The sequence below is a fragment of the Vidua chalybeata genome, chromosome 7 (genome assembly GCF_026979565.1).
Source record: "Vidua chalybeata isolate OUT-0048 chromosome 7, bVidCha1 merged haplotype, whole genome shotgun sequence".
Taxonomy (NCBI): Eukaryota; Metazoa; Chordata; class Aves; order Passeriformes; family Viduidae; genus Vidua; species Vidua chalybeata.
In genome coordinates, this window is record NC_071536.1 from 16,510,938 (window position 1) to 16,536,560 (window position 25,623).

Here is a 25,623-nt window from a genome sequence, read left to right on the forward strand (position 1 = left end):
AAAAACTAAAGAAAAAATTTGTGGGTAACCAGGGCTTAAGTGTTAATATTGAATTGTGTTTCCTTTTTCTCTTTTGAGAAAGGTACATGATCACAAGATGTAAAACACAGTTTATTTCTCTGCTTTTCCACATCCACTGCCCACGTAAGACAAGAACTAAAGCACCGTGTTAAGAGTTTCATAGTTCATCAAACCAAGGTCTTCTTTGTATTGCATTATTTTGTTTGCTTTGACATGTGCCCATGTCTTCAGTTGTCATGGAAACAAGAAGTCAAGAACACATTGCATACACTGAAAATTATAAACAATGATAAAATAAAATACTGAGTGTTTATACTAGTTTCTGAAATGTGAGGCTGTCATCTGACTTCAGACAAGTTCTTTGTTGTTCAATTTTTTTCCAATTTCAGTGAACAGAGAATGGCATGGAGAAGTGGAGTAGAGAAAGATTCTTGATAGTTTTTTCTCATAAAATGTCTGGATTTAAAGACATCCAAATGAAATTAGGGTGGAGATTTGAATCTGATTAAAAATCTCTCTTCAGCACACTTGTAGTTAAACTACATGACCTATCAGCGTAGGTAGAGTTAGAGTTAAAATGAGGAATTGGCAGCAGGAAAAGGCAAATTGAGACTGGTGTTCTCTGGGTCAGGGAACTCCAACATGCAGCTCACCAAAGCAGAAAGGAGTACTCCAGGGGGGTATGATTTTTCAGTTCAAATAATATTCCCTGAGGGTTTTTGCCTATTTTCTTTCATGAGGTGCTTTTATCAGAAATAAAGATAGTCGGATGAATTCTGCATGTCAGAGACATGACTGGCACCTTTCAGGACTTACTTCTGGAGCTGTCCTGCTAGACTGGTACCATACTACAGTGCCTACCCTAATGCAAGGAATAGTAATTGAAAAAGCTAGTGGGAATTCTGAATTTGGTTTGAGAAACTTAAACATTCAGTTTTATTACAATTTCAGCATTTGAGTTTATTGGCTTCATTGGTAATCAAGACGAGATTAAACTGCTGCAAAAGGTCACTGAGGGGATTCCTCTTGTAAAATTTCTAAAATGGCCATATTTATTATTTCAGGTGAAAACACAGGAGTTCCCAGAGTAAAATACTACCTTCTCTCCAGGTCAAATGGAATATGAACTTTCCAGGATGTTGTGGAGGGAAGGTTCACAAGGAGTACTTTAGCCTGGTGAGGCTCAAGCACTGAGCTGCCCTCTTGGGTGCAGCCAGCCCTGCCTGCTGGCTCTGGAGGGGTTCAAGGGAGGCTGCAGTGGTTGTGAGGACAGATCTGCCCTCTGAATATTTGCAGTCAAACTGGGCAAGTTCCTTGTCCCTGTGTTGCCAAATCATCTGAGCAGGGCAGGGCCCTGCTTCATGGTTTGGTTTCCCAACTGCAAAGAGGGCACAGAAATATTAAAACACCTGTGAAAGGTTTCAACAATTCTACTTTAGGACTGCAGCAAATTTGTGTGATGCAACTGTATTGCATTTATATGATAAGCCTGTACAAAACTAGTTTATTTTCTAGTGTAGGAGATAAGTAAATCCTGTTTTAAAATAAATCTTTCTCTTGAAGAAGAACTGTATATGATTTAGGAGAGTTACGGCCAAGTTAAGAAAGAAGCCTGGGGCCTGGAAGCTAGATAAAGCCCACAATTTAATCATATACCCATGCCCAGACAACTTTTTCTGTTAATTTATGAGTTTAGCACAAGTCATTAAATGAATTTTTAAAAGGGATAGGCTTCTCTCAGCAAGGAATAGATTCTGGTCTGGATTGCTTCAGGGCAAGGGCATTGCAGAAGTCAATAAAGAAGTTCTGTGGAATTTTTTTAATATGCAAAAGCAAAATATATTTATTCCAGCACGTTTATGCTATGCAGAATAATCTTTGGATATATTTACACTATAGGTTAAAAAGAAGGGATCATAAGGGCTATGATTTAAAAAAGAAGTGCAAAAAAGTGAAAAATCAGCATTTATATTCTAACTGCAGAGTAAAGACACACAGTAACTAGAAATTTTAAATAATAAATTACTATTTTCAAAATCAGCTACTTCATAGTTAGACCAACGCTTAAACCTTCTCATTAAATACCTTAAAAAGTAATAAATTTTAATCAATTAAAATAACAGAAAATTAAAATATGTGCATCATCAAAACAGTCTTTGTAGTAGTTGCTTTAAAAAGCCTTCTTCTCTAAAGCTGAAATAGATATCAATTGATCTAGATCACCCTAATTATTTCTGCTATACGCTAATATTTACAGTACTAAAATAAAAACATTCCAAATAGTTGAAAAATGTTACTGACTTACTGTCTTTAATAGTGCCTGTTTTTCAGTTTCTTAGTAATTACACGCAGTAATACAGTGATACTTAAACAACAGACATTTTCAGCAGAGAAGTAATAAAACACGTAGGATTAAGTTGTCCATGCTAAAAAAAGCACGCTGCTACTATGCTGCTCTCAGATACTGGATTTTTGTTATTCCCATGGGAAATCTTGTGTTTCTTGCATCTGTTTCCATATGCAAAACCCCAATTGATCCAGGTCTTGATAATGCTTAGAAAAACAAGTTAGGAAAACCAATTGTTGGAACACAACATTGCTCCCAAGTGAAGATGATTTATTACCCAACAGACCTGTTGTCTGTCCTTCAATCTGATCTGTCATCATGCTCCAAAAGAATCCCTTGTCAGGAAAACATCAAGGAATAAACAGAATTCAGCATTGCTACACTACTTAGCCAGCAACCATGCAAAAATGATAAGGCACGGAATACATTTAAACTGCCATGCAAGCCACAGGGGTATCTGATGGATGATTAAAAAAGGAAAAAATATTAACAGTTGTCAAATAATAAAGTAGTGTACTTCAGTCAGTGACAGACTTAGGAATTTCTATCTGGAAAGATTTTCAAACAGGAAGAAAAATTTATCTAGTAAAGACTCATGCACTGGAAGTGGCCCAGCATAATTTAAAAATCTGAGGTACTTCAGTGAAAGATGGTAATTTTGGAGTTCTTCAGTGTGACTTTATCGTGGTTCTTTTGCCACCAATGAGGAGCAAATTATTCCCCACACAGCTGATAAGACATCCCTTGGGCTGGCCCTGTATGTGACAGCTCACTCTTCTGAGACCTGCATTCCCAACTGCTCCAGAAAGACCATTGTAGTGTTTATTTTATCTCATGGAAGAAAGACATTTTCAAAGAAATCTATAAAAATGGCATAATACTTCACATTTTAAATTATTCCTTATTTATCTGTCCTTGATTTCTTCTGTAGCCCCAGCAGGCACCAAAATTTATTTAGATAGAAACTTTCTAGTTGGCATTGATACTATCAATGATAATTTTTAAATTAAATAATTCCTATTATCAATGTTAATTTTAAAATTAAAAACTTCATTGTACTGAATTTAAAAACAGGAATTATTTTTTTCCTTAGCATATACCCTACAAATGGAAAAAATATTTTTCTTTGTTTATTTCTACCTTTATGCAGTGTTCCAGCTGCAAGCAGTCGTTTGTCATAAATGCATGCTTGTGTTGATTTTAAATTATTACTGGCAATATTTTTGCAGGCTTTTTTTTTTTTTTTTAATATTTTACAGCGAGAAAGTTAAATGTTCCCCAAAGGAAGACGGCAGTGTCCTCTAAAAGCTTTTGACATTTCCAACGAGTTGATATTAGAGGTAGAACCTTTTTAAAAGTAAAACTCCAAAGTGAAGAATGGGAGATGTTTTTCTGAGATGAATCTGTTTGGCCACTGGGTGCCATCCTTGCTCCACTTTAAGGCTGGTCGCCAAGCAGCATTTCTGTTCAGCCGTAAAATCCTGAAAAAATGTAATGCAAGTGCAATTTCACAGCATCATAATGTTTGTGTGTGTGCATGTGGTAGAATACGTTCCCAGCACAAGGCAGCATGTCTTCCTTGCACATGTCACTGAGAGACTGGAGAGAAATATCCTCACAGGTTCAGCCATGTTATATCCTGCAATTTTTTTTTTTTCATTCCTCCATCAGCTGGTGAGAATGAGGCTGTGCTGAAAGGGCTGTTTCCACACATGAGCGTGTAAGTGACCATGCTTCTATGCAGTATTAACTTAGGCTGTGGGATTATTTGAAAGAAAAGAATTCCCTGGATGCACACTGGGTCATCCACACAAAACATTATCTAGACTATATTATGTACAAAAATATTTGTAATTGCAATCTTGTATAGGTTATTTATTGCACTGTTTCATTGGCTGCTCCGGGTGGTGTCTACTATTGGTTTAGTCTGGGCAAAACCCCTGGCAGAGTAAATAACAGCCTCTAAGAGAAATGGTGTCAGTAGTTCTGTGGGTTTAGTCTTTCAAATTTAAACTGCAAACATTTTCCATGTATGAGAAATAGACTATAACACACACACCCCCATCATAACCTGCCTGTGCATACAACAGCCTGCCTAACTCGCCTACCGCTGCCTTCTCTGCTGCCACACAGCTGTGTGTGTTCTGTGCATGCAACAAGCTCGGGGCACATAAAAACCCCACCCCAAAAATAACAAAAAAATCCATTTCTATGTATGGCCTTCATAAACTCTACTGTTAAGCTGATTCCAGTACCTCCTTGTACTGGAGGTACCTCTACCTTCCTCAAAGGAAACCTGTTGCTGTGAGGAATGGTAAAGAAAAGTTATAAGCAGCATAATATATACATGTATTCAAAACATGAATGTCAAGAAACAAGTGTTTATGTCAGTATTGCAGCTTGTTACCTCAAAGTAGTGATATATGAAAGCAACCTTTGTTTAGAGAAAAATTATAAAGCTAGTAGTATGTGGGTAGTAAATAAGGAGCTAAATAAATATAAGATTTAAGTGCCTATTATTTGTTGTTTTTGTTGAAAGAATGGGATCTGCACATTTTGGGTTTTGTCAAGAAGCTTGTGGTGCTGAGGCTGTGAGTTGTGTGTGAACCAGAGGCTGTGCTGCAGTGCAGGGTGCTTAGGAACCTAGGTGCTTAGGCTTTCTCTGCTGGGGGGCTTTGTGGATGAAGGGGCCAGTGGAGGATGTAGATTCTGCTCTGGGGAGAAGAGCTGGGCTCAGTTCAGCCTGCCCTGCAGAAGCCTCACATGGGATAAGCCTTGGCTTGTGAAGCTGTAGTGAGATGAACCTCTGGTTTGGGAAGAAAGCTCTTTTGGGCAGTCCTGAGTACTCCTAGGGAGTGATTTATGGGTTCGGGATAGGATGGCTGGATTTCTTTTAAACCTGCAATCAGAACTTGACAAAAAGTAAGGATAAAAAGACAAAAACAAACTTTAAGGAGAATCATGGAAATTATCTCTGTAGGATTCCTGTAAAGGTACGTTGTAAGGTTGAAGGTGTTGTCAATATTGTTTATTGTCCACCTGACACCACTCTGCTATAGCTGTCACTCTAGCAGGTCTGAAATAGGACCTTCTCCCCAGTGGAGCAGTAACCCACTCACACATTTGCATAACTTCCCCCACCAGTCACTGCACTGCCAGCCTGATTTGTCACAGCTGCTCAGAAAGAAAATTTCAGTGGCTCCCAGGAAATCCCATCCAGTGCCATTGTGCCCCTGCAGCACGACCATGGCCCCGGTGTGACACGGGACTGGTGGACCTGCATGTTGGCTTTGGTGCACTGAGAGCTGCTGCAGTGTGCTGGGATCACAAAAATAGTGTGATACCAGTGCACGTTGGGGCTCTGGTGGGATTTCTGAGGTTCTGTTTTTGGGGTTTTTTTCAGTGTCTGATCTTGGCAATCCCTGCATTTTTTTCACATGCTCTCTTCCACTGTGTGCCCAGCTGAGAGTTGCAGGGCACAGTTTGGGCTCTTTTCACCAAATGTGTGAGTTCCCCCCCATGCCTTCAAGTCATGTCCACCATGAGAAGAAACCTGTCCCTGCTCCTTCGACACTTTATCATGTTTTTCCTTTTCTGAGTCTTCAAGGAAGGAGCTAGAACTTTTCCTCCACTTTCTGGGTAGGAAAAGGCTACGTTGTATCCCACTTCCCTCACCCTCCTAAATTTACAGGGGTGAGCGGGAGGGCCAGTCCACATTACCCATTCTGCTCTTCATGGGAGTAACAAAGCTGACTTTTTGCCACCAAAACCAAGTAAAGCTTTGTGGGAAATGGCAGCCTGACACTTTTGTAGTATAGAGAAATAGTTGCCCTAGGTTTGCTGCTTGTGTTTGTTTGAAATTCTGAAACAGAGCCTGAATAGACCCTTTTGTACAAACTTCTCATCTGCGCTGATGGTCATAAAAACTCGACAGTTGCTAGCCTGCAGTATGTGACACACTGGTTCTTTCCTAATCACCATCAGCCAAAAGGACGTGAACACTCCCCAGTGCGCCTTGGGAGATCATTGTGTCCAATGTGCATGCCCTGTAAAACTCCAGTCCTAGGCTGCTGTGGTTATGGACTTTGGCCTTAAGAATAATAGATGCCTAGACCATTAATTTTTTTTATTTTATGTCTCTGTTCTTTTAAAATCAAAATTTCTTGTTCCTTTTATAGGCTGCCATATATTTTGTTTCTGTGTACTAGGAAACAACTCTAGCATCAAGGATTGATTTTTAGTAACATAATATAACGGTTTTTGTGCCTAGTACAGTTAGTAACAAAATTTTATATGTCATTTTTATCTCTGAAATGTATTCTTTCTTTTTGATGGATCCCAATTTCAGAAAGCGGTATATTCAGATAGGATTGATAGACTGATTAGAAATATTCAAAATGCTTTCTGCTTTTTAGCTATAATTCTGGGTCTAGCTTTGGAAATAGCATGTGTAACACTGTAATGACATACCTTCCCTTGCTCTTTTAAAATGAAAATTGTAAGAAGACAAATCTTTTCCTCAGGCACATACCGTTTTATCCCCAAAGCAGAAAGTAAATACCATACTTTTGTCCTAAGTCCACACTGCATGATAATAAAAAAAAAATCCTAAATGCTATATTTGATAGTGATATCTTGCTTAATGGCTACTTTTCTTGTTCTGATAGAAGCAGACTAAATAGCTTTCTTAATGCTGTGAAGTTTCTCTTTTAATTAAAAGAAATACCAGCATCATACTAAGCAGTAGCTGTATTTGGTAAATGGTCAAACACAACTTTTTGAAACAAGTCTAAACGCAACTTTCTTTGTTCTGCGTTTCATGTCTAAAATACATGTTAAGCTGTTAATTTGCCATTCGAAGGTGGAGCAGTTGCACTACATACATATACGTGCTTCAGCTGCAGATTTTGAAGTCAGATACATGTACTGCATCATTCTTGGTTTACAGATGTAAAACTTTGACTAAGTCAAGGAATTACCTTTTCCAGGAAAGGGCTCAGACACCTACTGTGAGACTTGGGGCAGAGTTTGGGCTTTTGATCTCACAACTGCAACCCTGTGTTTATCTGTAGGGTTAATCTGAGGAGGTATAAAATACACAAATCCTGTTCCACCATGCCTTTCATCCAACAACTGTTCAGATATAAGACATTCACAGAGACTGGAACATCCAAGGAGTCTGGTAGAGCTGACAGCTGCAAAGTGTGTTTATATGACAGCATGAGGTTTCCTTGGGGCAGGGGCATATGACTGGTTGGTCTCAAAAGCTCTTTCCAAACTAAACGAGGCTGTGTTTCTGGGTGATTTCACTATTGAAGGCAGAGCAATGCTTCTGTGAGAATCATATTTTTAAAATTATTAGAATCAAAATCAAGAGGAAAATACACATCAGTCATTTCCATACCCACTCCCCTTTACTGCAAATTTTGTAAAATTCCCTTTTAATGCCATTGTCCTGCCTCTGCTTCAGTTGGTCGTTTGAAAAGAGGTTCTAACGCAGCATTGTGAAGGGCAAAGAGTTGCTATCCACAGTCTCCAGTAACAGATGAAGGCCTTTAAAAGCCAGTTTGCTCTGGGCATTAAACATGCTGGAGCTGCAACATTTGATTCTTTCTCTTTTAGAGAGAGTAAATGTGTCATACTGGAATATAACAGGCTTTGGTCTTCCATGGCTATGACGAAGTACAAAATCTGTCCACTGCTGTTAATAACTGACTATAAAGATATATTTTAAAAGATGCCTTCCTGCAGCTATAAATATAAGCAAGTATTTTAGAGGCCTTTATATATGAAAAGAACCTTTCACAAATAAAAATCTTTGCCATCAGAAAATTATGTCTTCAAGATGGCTTCATGGAATCATTGAAGATTATGTGAGAGATAATGAAGGCATCACATTTAAATATTCTTCACCTCGATACTTTTTCTTCAGCTTTTGATGATCATCCTTTAAGGTTTTTCAGATCCTAATCTTCTGAGAGATATTTGAGATTAAGAGATACTTGAAAAGGCAATTTTATTTCTTGTGTGTGTGTCATGTTGTCTGAACCAGAGTGTACATGAGGTCAGATCCTGACCTGTTATTCGAATAGTATGTGGACTCTGGACTCTAACAGTGCCCCTGGGATTTAAGATGTACACCATATTATTTTGCCATTATTTTGCTACATTGGAATATATATTTCATGAGAAATCTTTATATGTGCTAAATAATCAAGTTCCTTGTTACGTCTCTCCATCAGTCAGGCAGCATTTTTTGATGAGGAAGCCTTGCTGATCATTCCACATGCCACTGTAAATAAGGCTATGCAAAAAGTGGACTACATTCAGTAAGTGGAAGTTGCTGTTACAGAATAGTTCTGGTACTGCATAGGAAGGAAGCTGAGTATATCAAATGGCAGAATGTACCTTTTTCTTAAACAAAACCATACTAATATACTTATCAGTATGTTTCAAAATAATTTCTTTGCATAATATGCACTGATGTCTTATCCACACAGGTACTAAAACTGAGGTAGAGAAATTTTAAGATGACATGGCAAAGTAGGATGTCAGTGTTTTCTGTGTTTAGCTGGACTGCTACCATGGTAGTGCACATTTTACAAAGGAAGAATGCTTTGGGAAGAACTCACCGGTTTCTTTACATCTGATTTTATCACATTATCAATTATGGATACAGAAGATTGTGAAGAATATGCTATTAGATGAGTTAATGGAAAATCATTTAGTAAGCATTTTCCTTCTTAGGCTTTATTCATCCACAGAGGCCCAAAGGCTTTTTAATACTGAACCAAAAATGTTATTTTTCTGTTCCCATGGGCTGTCTTTTATAGTGGCCAGAATTGTGACTGTGTGGTGAAAGCCACTTTGATGTTCCACGTGTTTTGTAGTAAGAGGGTCATTAATGACATATGGCCTTTTGTGATGGCCGATGGAAACTAAGGCTCAACCAGTCCCTTGTATCTCACCTGTTCACAGGTAATGAGCAGGCTGTGACAGAGTTTATGTGGTAACAAAGAGCAATGAGGAAAAAAGAATCTTGTCTTCAATCTGAATTGAGTATAAAGGTGCTTTTCCTCCTTCCTGTATTCATTCCACCCTAGTCCATGCATGCCTGAGTATGGAGTAACCAGAGATCTTATCCTTATGCTCTTGTTTGGAGGCATGACATCTTTTTTTTTTCAAGCTACCTACAACTGATGATATTTTCCTAGTCTGGCAACTGCTGAGTTTGTATTTTATTAGGCAAGACCAGTTGCCTTCCATGTGTTCAGCCTGATTCCCCTTCAAGAGAAATTTTTGGGTTAGTACTGGACATATGGAAATGTGACCAGAGGAGGCACATCTGGCTTTAACTTACCATAAGCTCACAGAAGAGTCATGTGAATTTTCCTCAAGGATACAAAGGATATTGAAATTGCTTGATTCACAGGGTAAAAAGATTCCAGACTAAAACATTCTTAATTGTTTTAAGAAAGGGAAAATTGAACTTCAAAAGGTTCAAAAATCCATAGCCTTTTAAGGGATTCTAAATCACTGGGGTGGTTTAAAAATAATTTCACTGTAACTTGAATTTTAATTGCCTGCCCCTTCCTTTTGCTGTCATGGTACTTTCATCCTCTCTTTTTTTCCTGAAAGAGAGTGTTGTTATTGTTTATTTTAAGAAATCCACTGAAATTTTTCCTGCAGCACTGCAAAATTTCAGGGAGGGATATGTTTTAGTATTCTGCATGACTAATATTTTTTAATATCTCTGGAATTTTAAAATATGAAGTTTTAATGAATGTTCTCCTCTAAACCCTGGACTTTTGCATTTCTAGCCTAAGAAGCTGAGGATAGTCAATGCCAGGTGCAGCCAGAATACTGCTGCAGCCTTACAACATATCATTTTTTAAACATTATTCAAATTAGGCTCTGCACTCATAATTCTGTTGTTTCCTTTATTGCTGTTGTAAAGCAAATGGTTCTTTTATACAAATGTTATCTCCTGGCTATTAATTCAGCAGTTATTTTGGATTATGGCACTCCTGTTAAATTTAGGAATGTAAAACCTCATAAATATTTAAAAGTTTCAGGCTGACATGGGAAGAAATTGTTTTTGACTTGCTTTGTTAATATCCTGTTGTTCAATTTGTAATAGATTTGGAATATATTGTTATTTCTCCACTGTTTGACAAATGGAAAAACAATTTTAGTTGAGCAACTGCTTCAAGTGTTCTACCTTGAATTGCAACAGGCTGATAAAAGTGTTGGTTTCCAGAAAAAAAATAGCAAGGAAAAGATCTGTTTTTCTTTAAGAGGCCAAAAATTCTGAAAATCTTTATTAGATCTCACTTCAAAGTTAATGAAAATGCAACAGTAGATTTGTAAATATTATTTTATAAACAATTTCAAGAAGGTATACTCACAATCAAGTGCTTCTCTTTCAGCTTGTTATTTAAGCTTTTCACTAAGGAGCTAAGGAGTATGATGTACAAATGTGTTTCTTCCCTAAAAAAATGGTTATATTGAGAGTCTTATTTCTATCCAGTGAGCGTGTTCATAGACTTAATATTAACGTGCATCTCTAGTATCCTCCAAGTCTTTGAAGAATAACTGAATGAGAAAAAAGTCACAATTTTTGTAAGCTGCTGAAGATCTGAACAGCACAGTTTCTGGGCCAGCATTCCTGCTTCACACCTAACCACATTTTCTTTCTTTATCTTGGAAGTATAGACATAGTTTTTCAGATCTTAAAGGTGTTAAGATGTAACTCCTGTTGGGATCATCTAGAAGTATTCAAAATATTTCAGTGATTACTCAAAAAAAGATGCTGAATTGATTCAGACTGGATAAGTATGTTAGCAGACAACTGAGTGTGCAGTTAACAGAGCTTGCATCTCATGCTCCAGAGATTCTTAAGCTGTGTCCTGGGATGACACTTGACTTGATGGGTTTGCTGTATTTCCTGTATCAGTTTAACTCCCTGGCACAGTGCCATGACTTTCTGAGGTACTGGTGTGCTTTACTGGGTGCTGAAGCAAAAAGACTTTTCTTCTACCTAGCAAGTAAGTTAAAACCACAAGGTTAATACTATTTTATGACAGGTTTACACCATCTTCTCCTATGGGGTATAGCTAAAGCAGCTTAATATCTGCATAAAGTAATTATTGAGGTGGCACTTTGTCTTCAGCCAAAAGAAAATTTTTACATGTCAGTAATTTGTAGTTAGAGTGCAGTGTTTCAAAACACAAGTTTTCAAAAAGGCAACCATAAAGTAGAACCATAGAACCTGTAACAGTCAAGGTGAACTTACATTACAGTTGCATGAACTAATTGGTATTTTATGCAAGTGTGTAGCTGGATGTTCCACACCAGCTGTGGATTTTAACTAATTCAGCATTGCCCAGCTCATCGCCTGTGGGCTGGATCCAGCCCCTTGGAGAGGCTTCTACCTGACCCATCACCCTCTCACTGCGGGAGACAGGACAGATGCTCCTTCAGTGAATGCACCCCTGCACCTGCCCTCTCTAGAGGGAACAGCAGCAAGTCTGAAGGGGTGTAAGGAAGGTGAAAGAAGCCTGGGAGGCTTGTCAGCACCTCTGCCTGGCTCATGCAGGTGCTGCCACCGAGGAAGCCACAGCATATCTCTGTTCTCAACTAAATACATCAGTGAGGCCCACACACATTCCTGTGTTTGTGTGTGCAAGAGCAGCTCATTCTTCTCTTACAAACAGAAATCCCCGTTATACAGACAAGGCAAAATGTAAGGCTTTTGCTGTTGTTTACTATAAAATCAGCATGTTGAAAATTATTTTCTTTTACTTTGGAGAGTACTTCTGCTAGACATTTCTTGTATTCCTCTTCTGGTTCTATGTGTGTGTAGCGAAGAGTGTAAAGCAAAGGGCACTTGTATGCTTATGATTGTGAAGGCATTTGGATGAAGAAATTCTGCAGAGCAGTATATTTACTTTGCATTTCTAAATGGTAGCAATTAAAACTCCCAGCTTCTGGCTATCCAGATGTTTCTTGCATTATAGCACTGTAATTTGCATTGGAATATATATTGTGTTACTGCAGTGGCTGTAAAGTGGTCAGCTTTCAGTCTAAATGCTGTATCAGGGCTCCAGTTGAGATGGTGAGCATATTTCATGCTCATACCAGGTTCCTCTCCTTCCCACTGTTTCCACACTCTGTTAGCTTGACGTGTTTGTGTTTCTCAGATGAAGACTTTTATTGCTCAGCATTTGAATCAAGCAGGGGATGTATCGGCAGGTCAGAACTGATGTATGGTTTGTTTCTTGTAAGAGTGAAAAAAAGGAAAAAGAATGGAAGTTTTGAATCAGAAATTTCCCTTTGGCATTTTCAGGCAGCAAACATCCCTCTGGTGTCAGAACTTGGCATTGACGATATCCATTTTGATGACTTCTCGCTCGATGTGGATGCCATGATTACTGCAGCCCTGCGGATGTTCATGGAACTTGGAATGGTTCAGAAATTTAAAATTGACTACGAGGTAACCATCTGCGCTGCAAATATCTGCTGCTTTTGTCTTGGCACTGCTCTGTCCATTTGTACACATTTAGTAGCCCTGCTACAAATTGTACTTTGCATTTCAGACGCTGTGTAGGTGGCTTTTGACGGTGCGGAAGAACTATCGAATGGTCTTGTATCACAACTGGAGGCACGCTTTCAACGTCTGCCAGCTGATGTTTGCCATGTTAACTGTGAGTACCCAGCTACACAGCCCCCTAAGAGCTTTTACTGCCACACTGCCTAACCTGTCCAAATATTTTCCAGCATTCAATTTCTTTTCTGGTTATTATGCTACTCATTTCCAATAGCAAAGCAGACAGAATTTATTCAACTTAAGGCAGCACATATTTGGCAAAACCTTACAGTGTTTTAGTGACAGTGATATCATAGGCACATTAATGTGACTGAAAACAGATGGCAGTCTTGTAGTGCTCTTGTTATTACAGATCTTGATCTTACAAAATGTTTTTCTTTTGGAACTCTTTGGTTTGACATTTATTTTAAACTCCTAATTGGGAAGTACAAAACCAAGGATTAGAATCCCAAAGTATTTACTATGTTGATATTTATTATCTCCTTATCCAGCTTCATCTAAATAGTTTTAGAAGGTACTGCCTCAAAACATTTGAAAATTATCTTCCAGCATAGTGATCTAAGTGAATCTTGAGTCTCCACTGGACATTGTTAACACTTAGGGGTTTTATTAGTATGTATTTCTAGCAGTCCCTTTAGCTGCTTTCAGCATACAAGTAAATTCTGCTGAAAGTACCACTGCTAACATAGTAGAGCAAGCATACTGGTCTCTCTCCCTGCCCCACAGCAACCTCACTGCATGAAACAACCCATGTTTGGCTAGTTCATTCTTGTAAATGTACCAACAAAAAACTCAGGGGTCCTGGATGCCAGAACTTTGCGTGTTGGGCAAGAAAAAAAAAGACTCTGACTTCCCGTAGGAGGTGAAGATGTCGTTCTAGTGCTTGGTCAGTCCCCGCAGGGTGGGTGTGTTTCTGGGAGTGTTGATGGAGGCCTTGTGAAACTGTACCGTGCATCATGAGACAAAGGAAAGGAAGACATCTAACGAGAGAACCTCTTCCTCTGGGCATGAGGCTGCTCAGCTGCACAGAATGAACATTGTTTCAGCAGGCATTTGCTGATGCTCTCTAAGGAAATTCGGTGGCAATGCCTGGGTGTTGGTAGTTTTTATGGTTTTATAAACTTGACATGCTTTTTTTTTTTTCCAGTTTTAGAAAAAGGAAAAGCATTTTACTCTGATGACTATAGGCAAAGGCGGGCAGCGCCGCTGGGTGTGAATTACAGTAATTTCTGCCAGATGCTGCGGGGCGGGGAGCCCCCAGCCCCAGCGCTGACACCCCTAGGTGGAGCTCCGAGGCCAGGTTTGCTCTGCCGGCGGGACCAGGCACCTCCATCGCGGCCAGCGGTGCCCGCACTGGGGCCAGCAGAGAAGGAGCCCTCCCTGCTGCTGCAGCAGCCACCAGCCGCCTGCCCGGCCTCCACCGACAGATGCTCTGACCGTGGCTCTCACAGCGTAATTTCTGAATCCTTTTAGCTGTCAGCACAGGGATGCAACTGGCTGTGAGATGTGATCCGGCATTTTTAAGCCTAGTTCATTTCCTTGCCCACACTCCTGGTAATAAACAGAATAAGCGATTCTATGTGCAGGGGTGGACGCGAGTGGCCACAGCACTGGAGTCTCCACACATCCCACCCCGCCTTGCTCTGGCTCTGGCTGAGAACAGAATAAGTGCAGGTGTGAGATCTGTTTGGTCTGCTCTCCCTTCCAGATACAGGAAGATTCTTTTTGTGCAAAAAAGACAGAAAAGAGAGACTTGGCATTAGTAATAATACAAGGCTTACTCCTACTGCATTTGTCTTGGGGATACAATCCAAGTTAGCGTGTGCCTTCATTTTCACTGGTAAAAAGGGGAAAATTCTTTGACAAACCCTTTGAAGGGCTTATCAGAGCCCTTCTCTGCCGGTCAAGAAGGCACTGCTTTGTGCAGTTATTGCACCTTTTTTTCTGATTTCTCCATGATAGTCAGCAATGTAGACTGCCCCACAAATATAAACCAGTAATTCTATTTTAGGGCATTTTCAGGTAGGATTTACCATAGCATAGTGATGTCTAACCTGTAATGCAGTAGCCTCTAAGGGCCCCACCATACTCCCACTGAAAGCACAAGGAAAATTCAGTTGTGTTGAACAAGCCAAACAACAGAAATTCAACAAAGAGTAAACTGTCTCTTCACCCCTGGTAAACTCAGCTTTTTGCATATCTAAAGCATATCCCTGTATATCTAAGTATGTATTTTCTCTCTCCTGAACAATCATAAGCCCAGTTCCGCAAGCCATAGTTCTGTATTTCAGATGCCCAAGAATTCTGAAGACAAGCACCGCAGCAAGGCTGCTCCTGCAAGTTAAGGGAGTACCTGAGAGTAAAGTGCAGGATCAAGCCCAGGCTTCATTATCAGTGCCTTTGCCAACACAGTTCACATTGATACTTATTTCAAAGGGCAAAAATGAACAAGTAAGCAATACCAAATTAAAATCCCATCTGGTGTGCTAATAACAAAACATATAGATGTGGGGCAAGGTATAATGAATGCAATTCATTTCCTCACATGAAAGAATGACCTCCATAACTCACTGGAGACTCTGCCACTCATGAGTTATGGGTCATTCCTTTTCTGGTGAAAATAAAATTTACTGCACCATCATCTATAGCCATGTATGTTTTTTTTTCTTGTAAATTCAGAAATGGGGAAATGTAATCCTCTGTTTACTTGCATTATATTCAAAGAAGATATCCCCTTACTGTAGTATTGTTTTAAATGAAATGTTTTTTACTATGTGACATATGCTATATATATTTCTTTCATATATTCAGTGACAAGACTTTTCATTAAATAAAATGTGGCATTTATTTTTGAGATATTGCTACTCTTAATAAATTCCTTAATTGGTTTCCCTGCATTTTCAATACAAGTTGAATCCTTGAATTTAATCAAACCTTGGATTACACTAAAGAATATTTATTACAACATCAATTTCATATTATAAAACTTGCCTTTTAAGTTATTTTAACTTAGCCGTGAATATTTTCTCTAGACTGAAACTTGACACATGGTGTGTTGTCAGTTACAAACTATTTTTAATCCCTTTTTATAAATAGATTTTTTCTATTATTTGTTATACAAGAGCTATGTTTAAAAAGATAAAACACTAATTTTAGAGGATTTTTTTTCTACTTGGGTAGATGTTACCAAAACTAAAACAAAAGCAATGCCACTAGAAATCAGGTAAACCTCTTTCCTAATATCCAAGTTGTTCTGTACACTGGTGGATTCTACACAAAATTAATTAATCCTGTTTTTCTTCATGCTCAATCATCTATTCTGCTGTGTAAACTTTAAGGAATTATAAAGCTTTTGTAGCAAGTCTTGCGCTTCCTCAGTTCCCACTGAAGTGCATTCCTGAGCACCTGGGAGAGCTTGGCTCGCTGTATTGCCTAAGTATTAACTGTGGCCACATTTCAGACTGTCTAAACAGAAGACACTTAGATTTGAATGTGCATTTCTGTAAGTAGAATTTGGGTCTTTGGGGTGAATAGCAGAGCTTTCACAGAATATTGCAGCAATTGCTGTTTCTAAGTTCCTACCAAGGAAGGGCAACAAGTCCCTCTGTATCACTTAAACTCTCTTCTTGCCAGTGTGTGAAATTATGCCCCTTTGAAAATTAATTATATTTGGGAATTCTTACATGGTGTTGGTGTTCAGCCTTGGTTTGGTCCTCCAATACAAATGTATTTTGTATTTCTTGTATATAATTTCATTTCATGCTAGATAGATCATGTGGCTAATTGAGGCATGTCACTGGAGACTGACACTGTGAAAAGACAAGTGTTATAATTTTCCAGCTCAGCCAGTCATTTTTGCAGTATTATACCCTTCTGCTTCTGAAAAACCAGCTTGTTTCTGCCATGGGTCAGAGGCACAGCACCAGTGGTGCCCTACAGAGGCTCTAGCACCTCCTCCAGACAGGATCTGTTCAGGATGCTTGAGGTTAGCAATAGCATAAGTGTTTTTTCTCTGCCATGAGCCCATTCAGGCAGGAAGACTGCTATGACAAGTATCCAAGAGGAGAAGCATAGTGATAAAAAAATATTTCTAGGATTAACTCCCCCATTCACATAGTCATGTCTGAGCTGCTTGTAGGGAATTTCATTGCATCTGTTTTCAAATGTGTCTCCCAAATTCAAGTGGGTATCTACAGCAGAAATTTGAAACATTTCTTCTTTAAATTGTGCCACTTGATTTCAAAGTGCCAGATTGAAAAAAAAAACCTAATAGTTCATAACAGTTCTACAGAGTATATTTTATCTGGGTTCTTTTAAAAGTCTTCCAACTTAACATGTCAGCTATCTCTGACAGTAGGGATTGACTAAGATAGTCATCTCAGGATTGAAGAAATCTTTCTAAGTACTTCTCTAAATAATAATTACAAAATTTATCAGTTTAGTTTTGGGTTTTCTAATTTCTCTGATTAAAAAAAATCCAGTTCCTGTCTCAGTTTGCAGTTCCTGGTATTTGTTTTCAGCTTTTTGCCTTTAGTGCCTCCTGGCTAGCAGAGAAATGGCATGCTGGAAATGCAACAAAGAGATAATAACAGATCACTCCAAGGACATTATCTATTCTGCTAACCATCTGACATACAGCAGGGAATAGAATATGACAATAAAGCATTTTTCTCCTTACTGAAACGTTCATGGTATCAAAACAAAGTTGACTGTTGCTGGATGGACTAACATTACTTATCCCTTTTGCTACTGATAGTTACAGCTGCTATTTTTTTTTTCTGCTCTCAGACCGCAGGATTTCAGGAGATTCTAACTGAAATTGAAATTTTAGCTTTGATTGTGGGATGCTTGTGTCACGACCTTGACCACAGGGGAACCAACAATGCCTTCCAAGCCAAGTAAGCTTTCCAATTCTTACTATTTTAATTTGGTTTTCTTCCATGGGAGAGCAAAAGGTGACCAGGATAAAGAATGAAGCATTAATTTCAAGCCTTCTAGGCCAAGGCCAAGTACTCTTATTCCTGTGTGCAGTGAGGGACTATCCATCTTTATCATTCTCTGTTCCTTTAAGTAATTGCTGGCTTGTCCTCTGTATCTGGCTGTTGAACTGACACCACATATTGAAATGTGGTGCCAAAATTTGATGTTCTTTTCAGGCTCAGCTGTTATTGATTCTGGTTTTCAACCCAGGAAGCACCTAAATTGTCTGTCTGGGTTGTTCTTGCTGATTGGGATGCGTGGCATTAAGCAAAACCTTGTTCTGCTATTGTGAAGAAAAGAAAATAAGTGAAACTGAAATAATGCTTTCACAGAAACCAGGCTGCTGCCATCAGGCACAGTGAAGCAGCAGTAGGTTTGTAGAAGGCTTAAGAATGGTACTTCTTACTGTGTAGGTAAGGGAACTCCTTAGACTAAGGTCAAATTCATTCCAAGATCTGCCCTCCCTGAGAATAGGAGGGACAACAGAAAATGTCCCCAGCAACATCTTGGCCAAGCTGTGAAATAAAGCTGTCAGGCACATAGATTCCTTCAAATCCCATGTTGTTTTCTTCACTCCCCAATGCCTCTGCAGTCAGAATACAAGGCCCCAAGGCATTCCTGTCCTGCAGATCCCAGTGTGCATTTGTAGCTTTTTTTGTTCTGCCTTACTGCTAATACTCCAGTGTGATAGGGGAGTGGTCAAACGGTTGTCCAGAGGTATTCAAAAGGCAGAGTGATGCTGTATTAGGCTATTTTGTCCTACTTTTACAGAAGTACTCTGCTGCAATGTGTATATGCAGGGGCTGCTGCATTTCTGGGGGCATTTTGCCCCAATGACCATCACTCAAACTGATGTTTCTGATGTTCACTGAGCTGCCATTTCCTGAGGTATTGGTGTTGCCATACAATCTCAATGAAACAATGACACTGTCTGGATCTTCAATCACCATAGCAGGGAAAATCAATTGCAGTGCTCAAAAGACAGAGCTTGTGGTGCAAAGGTTACCAAGCACTGCTAGATGCCTTTTTGCAGCTGAGTCTTGAAGAGAATCAAAATAGACGAGACAAATGGGAAGGAAGCTCAGCTGATTGATGTTTATGTTCCCAATTTACAAAAACGAGACCTAAGATTTACATCCTGGCCATTTTAGGTTCTGATTAAATTAACCACTTCTCTGCTGTAGCGTTACACAAGAGTATCTTTTGTGCAGAGGGCCAGCTGAGTTAAAGGTACAGGGTTCAGCATTAGACTGCAATCACTCATACTTGTTTGACAACAGAGTACGGAGAGGAGGCTACCATTTTATGACTCCATAAAGAAACTGCTGAAGACATTTAATGAAAGACAAACATTACCACACATGTATAAAACATCCCTGAAAACAGAAGCTGTAGTTTTCATAATGCTAACTATGATTTATTCCTCTAACCTGACATAAATTCAAGCATCACATTTTCCTATTTTATCTTCAGTGTCCAATACTGCTGTTCTGTATGATGAAAGTTCAAGAGGTATATGATGGAGGCAATATCAAAGTTGTCTCAAATAGCTCTGTTATATATGTCAGTATCACATTCTCTAGGGATGATGTTTCCTGGTCATCCTTTTCTCTCTTATAAATGCATCTGATAATTAAGCATCAGTATGGTGCAGTTTTATGGTATATGCTCCTAGGAGACTCCTTCTGTCTCTAGCATAATCTCTTATTCTCAATTCTTTGCAAAGAAAGCCCATCATGTCACTTTAGGCTGGGTCCCAGAAGTGAAGTACTTTGCCTGAACTACTTTGGTAGCTGGTGAACAGTGACCATTCTGACAATCCAGTCCCATTCTCTGCACTTCACAGCGATTTGCAATTTTATGATATTATTCCATATATTTTTGTCCTTTAAATGTAGAAAACCAACCTGCACTGTGCATTTTGAATCTGATTTTGGTTTAGACAATAAATGTGATGCGAAAATATATTCTAGATATATGCTAAGCTTTACTTTTATATTCACTGCTCTCACTTGTGGTTTTTTGTTTACCTTAGTATTTGCAGTTGGGTTTTTTGTTGTTGTGTTTTGGGGTTTTAATTTAAGAGTTTGTAGTTGGCCATTGTAAGCCCTTATGTTTATGTCTATTATGAATTAAAAATAAAACAAGGAAACAGCCGATCCCAGCTTGAGGACGTTACCTTGTGTCTTTACTGCACAGTTCTGTGTCTGTGCTGTTGCTGAGGCACTTTGAAAGCTGCATTAAAATTTCTTGTAGTTCCAGAAAAATCTTTAGTTAGCTGGCAATATTTAGCAAAGTATGGAACATAAATGCTTTGTATCTGGATTTAAATTAGTATTTTGATCTCATCAGCTGTCTTAAGTGAGGTTGCTGAAGTGGAGGTGGAGAGTGTGGCTACGTGCTTTTGTCACTAAATTGTCTCTGAAACCTGCTTCGTAAGCAGACGAGCAGGATTTGTTGAATTCCCATGTTCTGTTTCAGGAGTGGATCAGCCTTAGCTCAGCTCTACGGCACCTCTGCTACCTTGGAGCACCACCATTTCAATCATGCTGTCATGATTCTCCAAAGTGAGGTACAATAGCATTACTATTAATCTCACTGTTAGCTGTTGGGCAGTTTCAGTTGAAGAAAGGAAATACCATGTACAGTACCTTTTTAATGCCCTCTCCTTGAGGAATTATTTATTGGTTACCACAAAGGTCACAACTAGCACAAAATTAAACAACTACAAATGCTGATCACAGAGCCCAGAGATTATATCTGTCTCAATCAGCAAGGGGCAAGGAGAATACATCCTATTCATATTGTCAGCTTTTCTCACTCTTCTTATATATATCCTGCTCAGTGGTTTAGAGGTGGCTGAAAGGTGAAAGGTGGCTGAAAGGTGCTTACCTTTCCCCACAGGTGTCATATTCAGAGTATCAGAGCCGTCCTTTACTGCACCAATTTAATTTCTTTGGCAGCCTTTCTGTAATCAGTATTTTTATGATTTTTTCATCATTTAATACACTATTTTTAAAAATTAAAATCAGTAATATCATGCTGTCCAAAGTACATTAATTGCTTTGCAGATACCTGTGAAGACAGCTCTTGCCTAGAGTATCTTGCATGTAACACTATACAGCATATACTACACCATGTATTTAATAACAGAAATGTGGAAGAATGGACATGGAGTCCTTTCAAAACAACAGATGCATTTTCTTAATTTACAGAAATTGGTTGCTACAAAATGCATTAGTAATAAATGCATAAATAAATAAAATAAAACCAAAACTGCTGTTCATGCAGCACAATTGGATACCACAGCCTGATCTGCAGTAACTTCTGAAGAGATCTGGAATGTCTCATGATCACAGACAAATGGGTACAGGGTGATGGCTTTACCTCTGTGTACACTGCCAGGGAGATTTGTCTCGGAACTGCACCTCCCCAGATTTTATCTCATATATGTCCTCATACCATCATGATAATAGTAGCCCTGTTGCTGGAAAATTCTTAGTTTTAACGACATTTTAAACTTCCTAAGCAGTAGATGGCAGTGCATACTGAATGTGGGCACTACAGGACTAAATATCACCAAAATAAGACTCTGGTTAGAAAGAACTTCAATATTTATGCAGGTGATTAGGAAAAAAAAAGACCTATAATACATTTATGTATGCTAATATATGTGACTATTGTCACCAAGATAATTTCTTAAGCTTACATTTAGAGTTTTTCATTAATTTTGTTTCTTTCATCTTATTTTCTCAAGAATTTCACAGAGGAATTATAGGATCTCTGTCCCTCTTGTTTTCAGAAATCCAGTTACAAAAAACCTTCCCCCTTTCAAATAGCAACATCAAATAATTAATTTCCTTTCATTTTGGCCATAGAGCATCTTTCAAATTCTTAATCCACAATCCCTTAAAAAGCAGCCTATTGGGCCCACAAAGGGTGTTTAAATTGCATATAAAGTTGTGGTTCTTTAGTCCATATAGGCAATGGCTGTATACACTGTAGCACAAGACAGTAACGGGGAGAGTGAGCAAATGGGCTGCTTTGAATGAAAAACTGATTTAGTGTCCTTGACTGCTCTAACAGCAGTTTGTGTGCATGCAAGCAGCAGCACAGATAAATCCATTAGTATCTCTACTCAAAAGCTCCAATATGCAGCTCCCCAAAACATTTAATATGATGAGAGATTGAAATGTATCCATAGTTTTTCCCCATAAACTGAGTCTGTGCAGGGTCAGAGCAGAGAGTAAATCTTTACTCAACAGGCTGTAATTTCAGCAGAGTTTAGAAAAACATAGCAGGTGATTGATAACAATCATCAACTCCTCTGCCTCAATGTAATCTCAGCAGTATTAGCATTATTATTTTGTCATAGTTTTGCCATGAATCAGAAAAGGCTTCTGCTACAGGGAAACAGTAGACTAACAAGTTAGAAAACTTTTTAAAAACCTATATTGATTGTTATCCCTTTACCTCTTTTATCTCTTTCATTATAGGGTCATAATATCTTTGCTAACTTGTCCTCTAAGGACTACAGTGACCTTATGCAGCTTCTAAAGCAATCGATATTGGCAACAGACCTCACTCTGTATTTTGAGTAAGTATTGACATTTCTGGTATTTGATGAATGAAAATTCAGAGAACTTACTCTAATGATCTATTAAATACCAATAAGGATATATAATTTGAGAAATTAGTGTTTAGCTATGGTTGAAGAGGTTTAGCCTAATACTTAGTATCTTTTTGACTAGTAGAAATATTTCAAATGTTCAAGTAAGTTTTGTTTTAATGTGTAACATGTCTGTATCAACCAAAATCAAGTGAAATCCTAGGTTTATACTTCAAAGCAATCCCAGGAACCAGTTACAGCTCAGTTCCATAATTTTTCTGTCCTTTCTCTGATCATTTCTTCAGGCACATAGAAAATCAATGACATTTGAGAATTCGACCATTTCAGCATTTCTAAACATTTATGCTAAGAAATATTGTATTTAGTTACAGAGCCAGTTACAGAGGTAACAAAGCAGACGCTTTGCTGCTTTGAAGACAAATTATGCCAATTTACATCACGTGATGAGAATAGGTCTTAAAAAGCTTAACTGGGGGGAAGTACACTAGGATCTCTCTCATCCAGTTTTCTTCCTTTTCCTTGTTTGCAAATCAAATCTCAAAGTAGATTTCAAGTTGCTCCTGTTTTGCAAGTATTGTTAATTATTACCAAGCTCATCCCACTGAGGATGTGTGGGAGGATGCACGTAGTCAGAGGAGTAATGGTGTCACCATCACACCGCACTTCTGACATCTGGCATTAGCCTGTGGCTGACTTAGGGGCAGAAGTGCTGACAGATGTGCAGTTTCAGTGCACTGCCTTCCCAGTCTTGACAATAAGTCATCCTTGGGAATTTTTGTTTGGTGTCCACTAGCATCCTATCCTGTCTGTCTTTCATTTCATCCTATCATTTTCAAGTGAAAGGATTAGAGTCATACCAGGGGAGGTTTAGCTTAGGTATTAGAGAAAAAAATTCACTGAAAGAGTGGTTAGACATTGAAATGAGTTGTCCAGAGAGATGGTGGAGTCACCACCTCTGGAAGTATTAAAGAGTTGTCTTGATACGGTGCTTAGGGGGAATATGGTCTAGGGGTGATTACGATGGTGCTGGATTGATGGTTGGACTTAATGACCTTGAAGGTCTCTTCCATTCTGTGAGATGCAAGGACCATAGGTCCTCTTGTCTCATCATAAATAAATGCTGCAAAAATGTTTTGTGCTCTCAAGGAGGAGATGAGTGACAGGGACTGAGAGGACAGCTGCCCTGGCACAGCTCCATGTGCTCCCCTGGCTGAGATCCTGGAGGAGCCAGAGAGGGCTCGTGGCAATGTCTTGGGATAGACCCTGGTCAGACCCAGATGTGATGGAGCTCTCTTCCCTGCCTGCCTTAAGCTGAAAAACCATGTGGTCATGTTGTTTTTCTAGTTTTAGTACAGAGAAATAATGTCCAAAAGGGACATAACTGAATTTCAATATTAATTTTTCTTACTTGCATAATTGATTTTTTGTGCTGCACGAATCAGAAGATTTCTAGCAAATGAGGCCTCTTTACTCAAAAGTCTGCAGATAAGTTATTTTTTCCTCTTGTGTTACTACAATTCATTAATGAGGTGGTAGCTATGCTAGTTTATTTCCAAAAGTGCCTGAAAATCACTCTCTAGAAACATCGGTGCTTTACATTTCTTAAAGCCACCCTATGTGAACAGGTGTTTCTACACAAGTACCTAATTTGGTCTTTCAGTTTGCTACATCTTCAATATTTTTGTAGAGAGGGGGATTCTCATGTGGGTATTCTTAAAATGACTGAATCTAATGATCACAAGCTCCAGGTATTAAAATAGCAACAAAACTGTTGCAGAGCAAGACTTTGTGACCTTCTCAAGGCATTAGTTTTATACAAACAAACAAAAAGATGACTCTCACTGAAAGATCAGATGGGAAATATATTTGATTTTAGTTTATAATTCTAGATAACAACACTTGTAGATAATACAACAAGCAAAAGCATGGAGTCAGAATTAAGTTTATGGAAATTCATCCAAATGATGTCTTGAGCCACTGGGTTGTAGAGCAAATGAATTTTTTATAGATAGGGAAACAACCTCCCTTCAAGGCAAAATACAGCCAGAGTCAGTGTTACTCAAAGACCCTGGAAAATTGTTATAATTCCGTTTGTTTCTGAAATTCTGCCATATTATATTTGCTTATTAATAGAAAACCTCATCATTTTGGATACCAAGAAAACCAGTAGGAAATGCTAAATTGTTTCATCATACATGGCTGCTTTCCTCTGGTTCAGTTCTTCCTACACTGAAACTTCTCTGTGGAGCTGGACTACTACTTCTGTATCCATTTAAATGGATTTCAAAGAGAATCCTTAAAGGTTTTAGCCTAACATAAGGCTTTGAGACTCACATTTTCGGTTACTGTTTATGATCTCTACATTTTAAATCTGAATATTTTAGGTTTCTTGTGCTTTCAGCTTTAAACATTCTTGCCTGGTTTTTGTTCAGGAACATATGAATTGCTCAGAATATCCAATACTTCAAAATGAAATCTTTTATTTCCCAAAGTATAAGGGATTAGATATCATCATGCAGTCATTTATAGCCCTCTTCTAGCTGCTGAATGAAATCCATTATAGAAAGGCCCTATAGTAGGAGTGACTGGTCATATATATATCCATGACAGTCAAGGACCAGAATAATGCAACATGCCCCACATAATGTTCTGGAATATAGTGTTTCTGGAAGTGTGCATCTCCTTGTATGCAAATATGTACTGGCTGCCATCAGGCTGCACTGTCAATAATCACTGTACAAAATTTCAGTCTAGTTGAAGTAAACGTAGAAAATACAAGGCTGCAAACTCTCTCCTGTTGAGGAACCTAACTACATTTCCTCTTGACAAAGAGCACAGTCTCATATGAGATGGGGCACTGCACTGTCACTCAGGACATAGGTATTTATTTGCTTTCCAGCTTTGATGCTCATATGTAGTGTCACTGGGGGCAAGTTGCTCCAAGTTTTTGTACCTCAGCTTCTGTTACATCCTGGGCAGGATCTCTTATATACTGTAGTCACATTGCAAGCAGTAAGAGCTGCTTGGAGTCTCAGT

At 38.7% G+C, this 25,623-nt stretch overlaps 1 protein-coding gene across 1 annotated transcript in view; it reads left to right on the forward strand.

Annotated features, from left to right (window-relative positions):
* Positions 1–25,623, forward strand: part of PDE11A (phosphodiesterase 11A) — a 106,772-nt gene that overhangs the window by 60,820 nt on the left and 20,329 nt on the right. Inside the window, exons 11-15 of the mRNA XM_053947586.1 lie at positions 12,717–12,863; positions 12,967–13,074; positions 17,766–17,875; positions 20,439–20,529; positions 22,454–22,554. Of these exons, the coding sequence (XP_053803561.1) occupies positions 12,717–12,863; positions 12,967–13,074; positions 17,766–17,875; positions 20,439–20,529; positions 22,454–22,554 (557 nt within the window). The remainder of the gene's footprint in view (positions 1–12,716; positions 12,864–12,966; positions 13,075–17,765; positions 17,876–20,438; positions 20,530–22,453; positions 22,555–25,623) is intronic.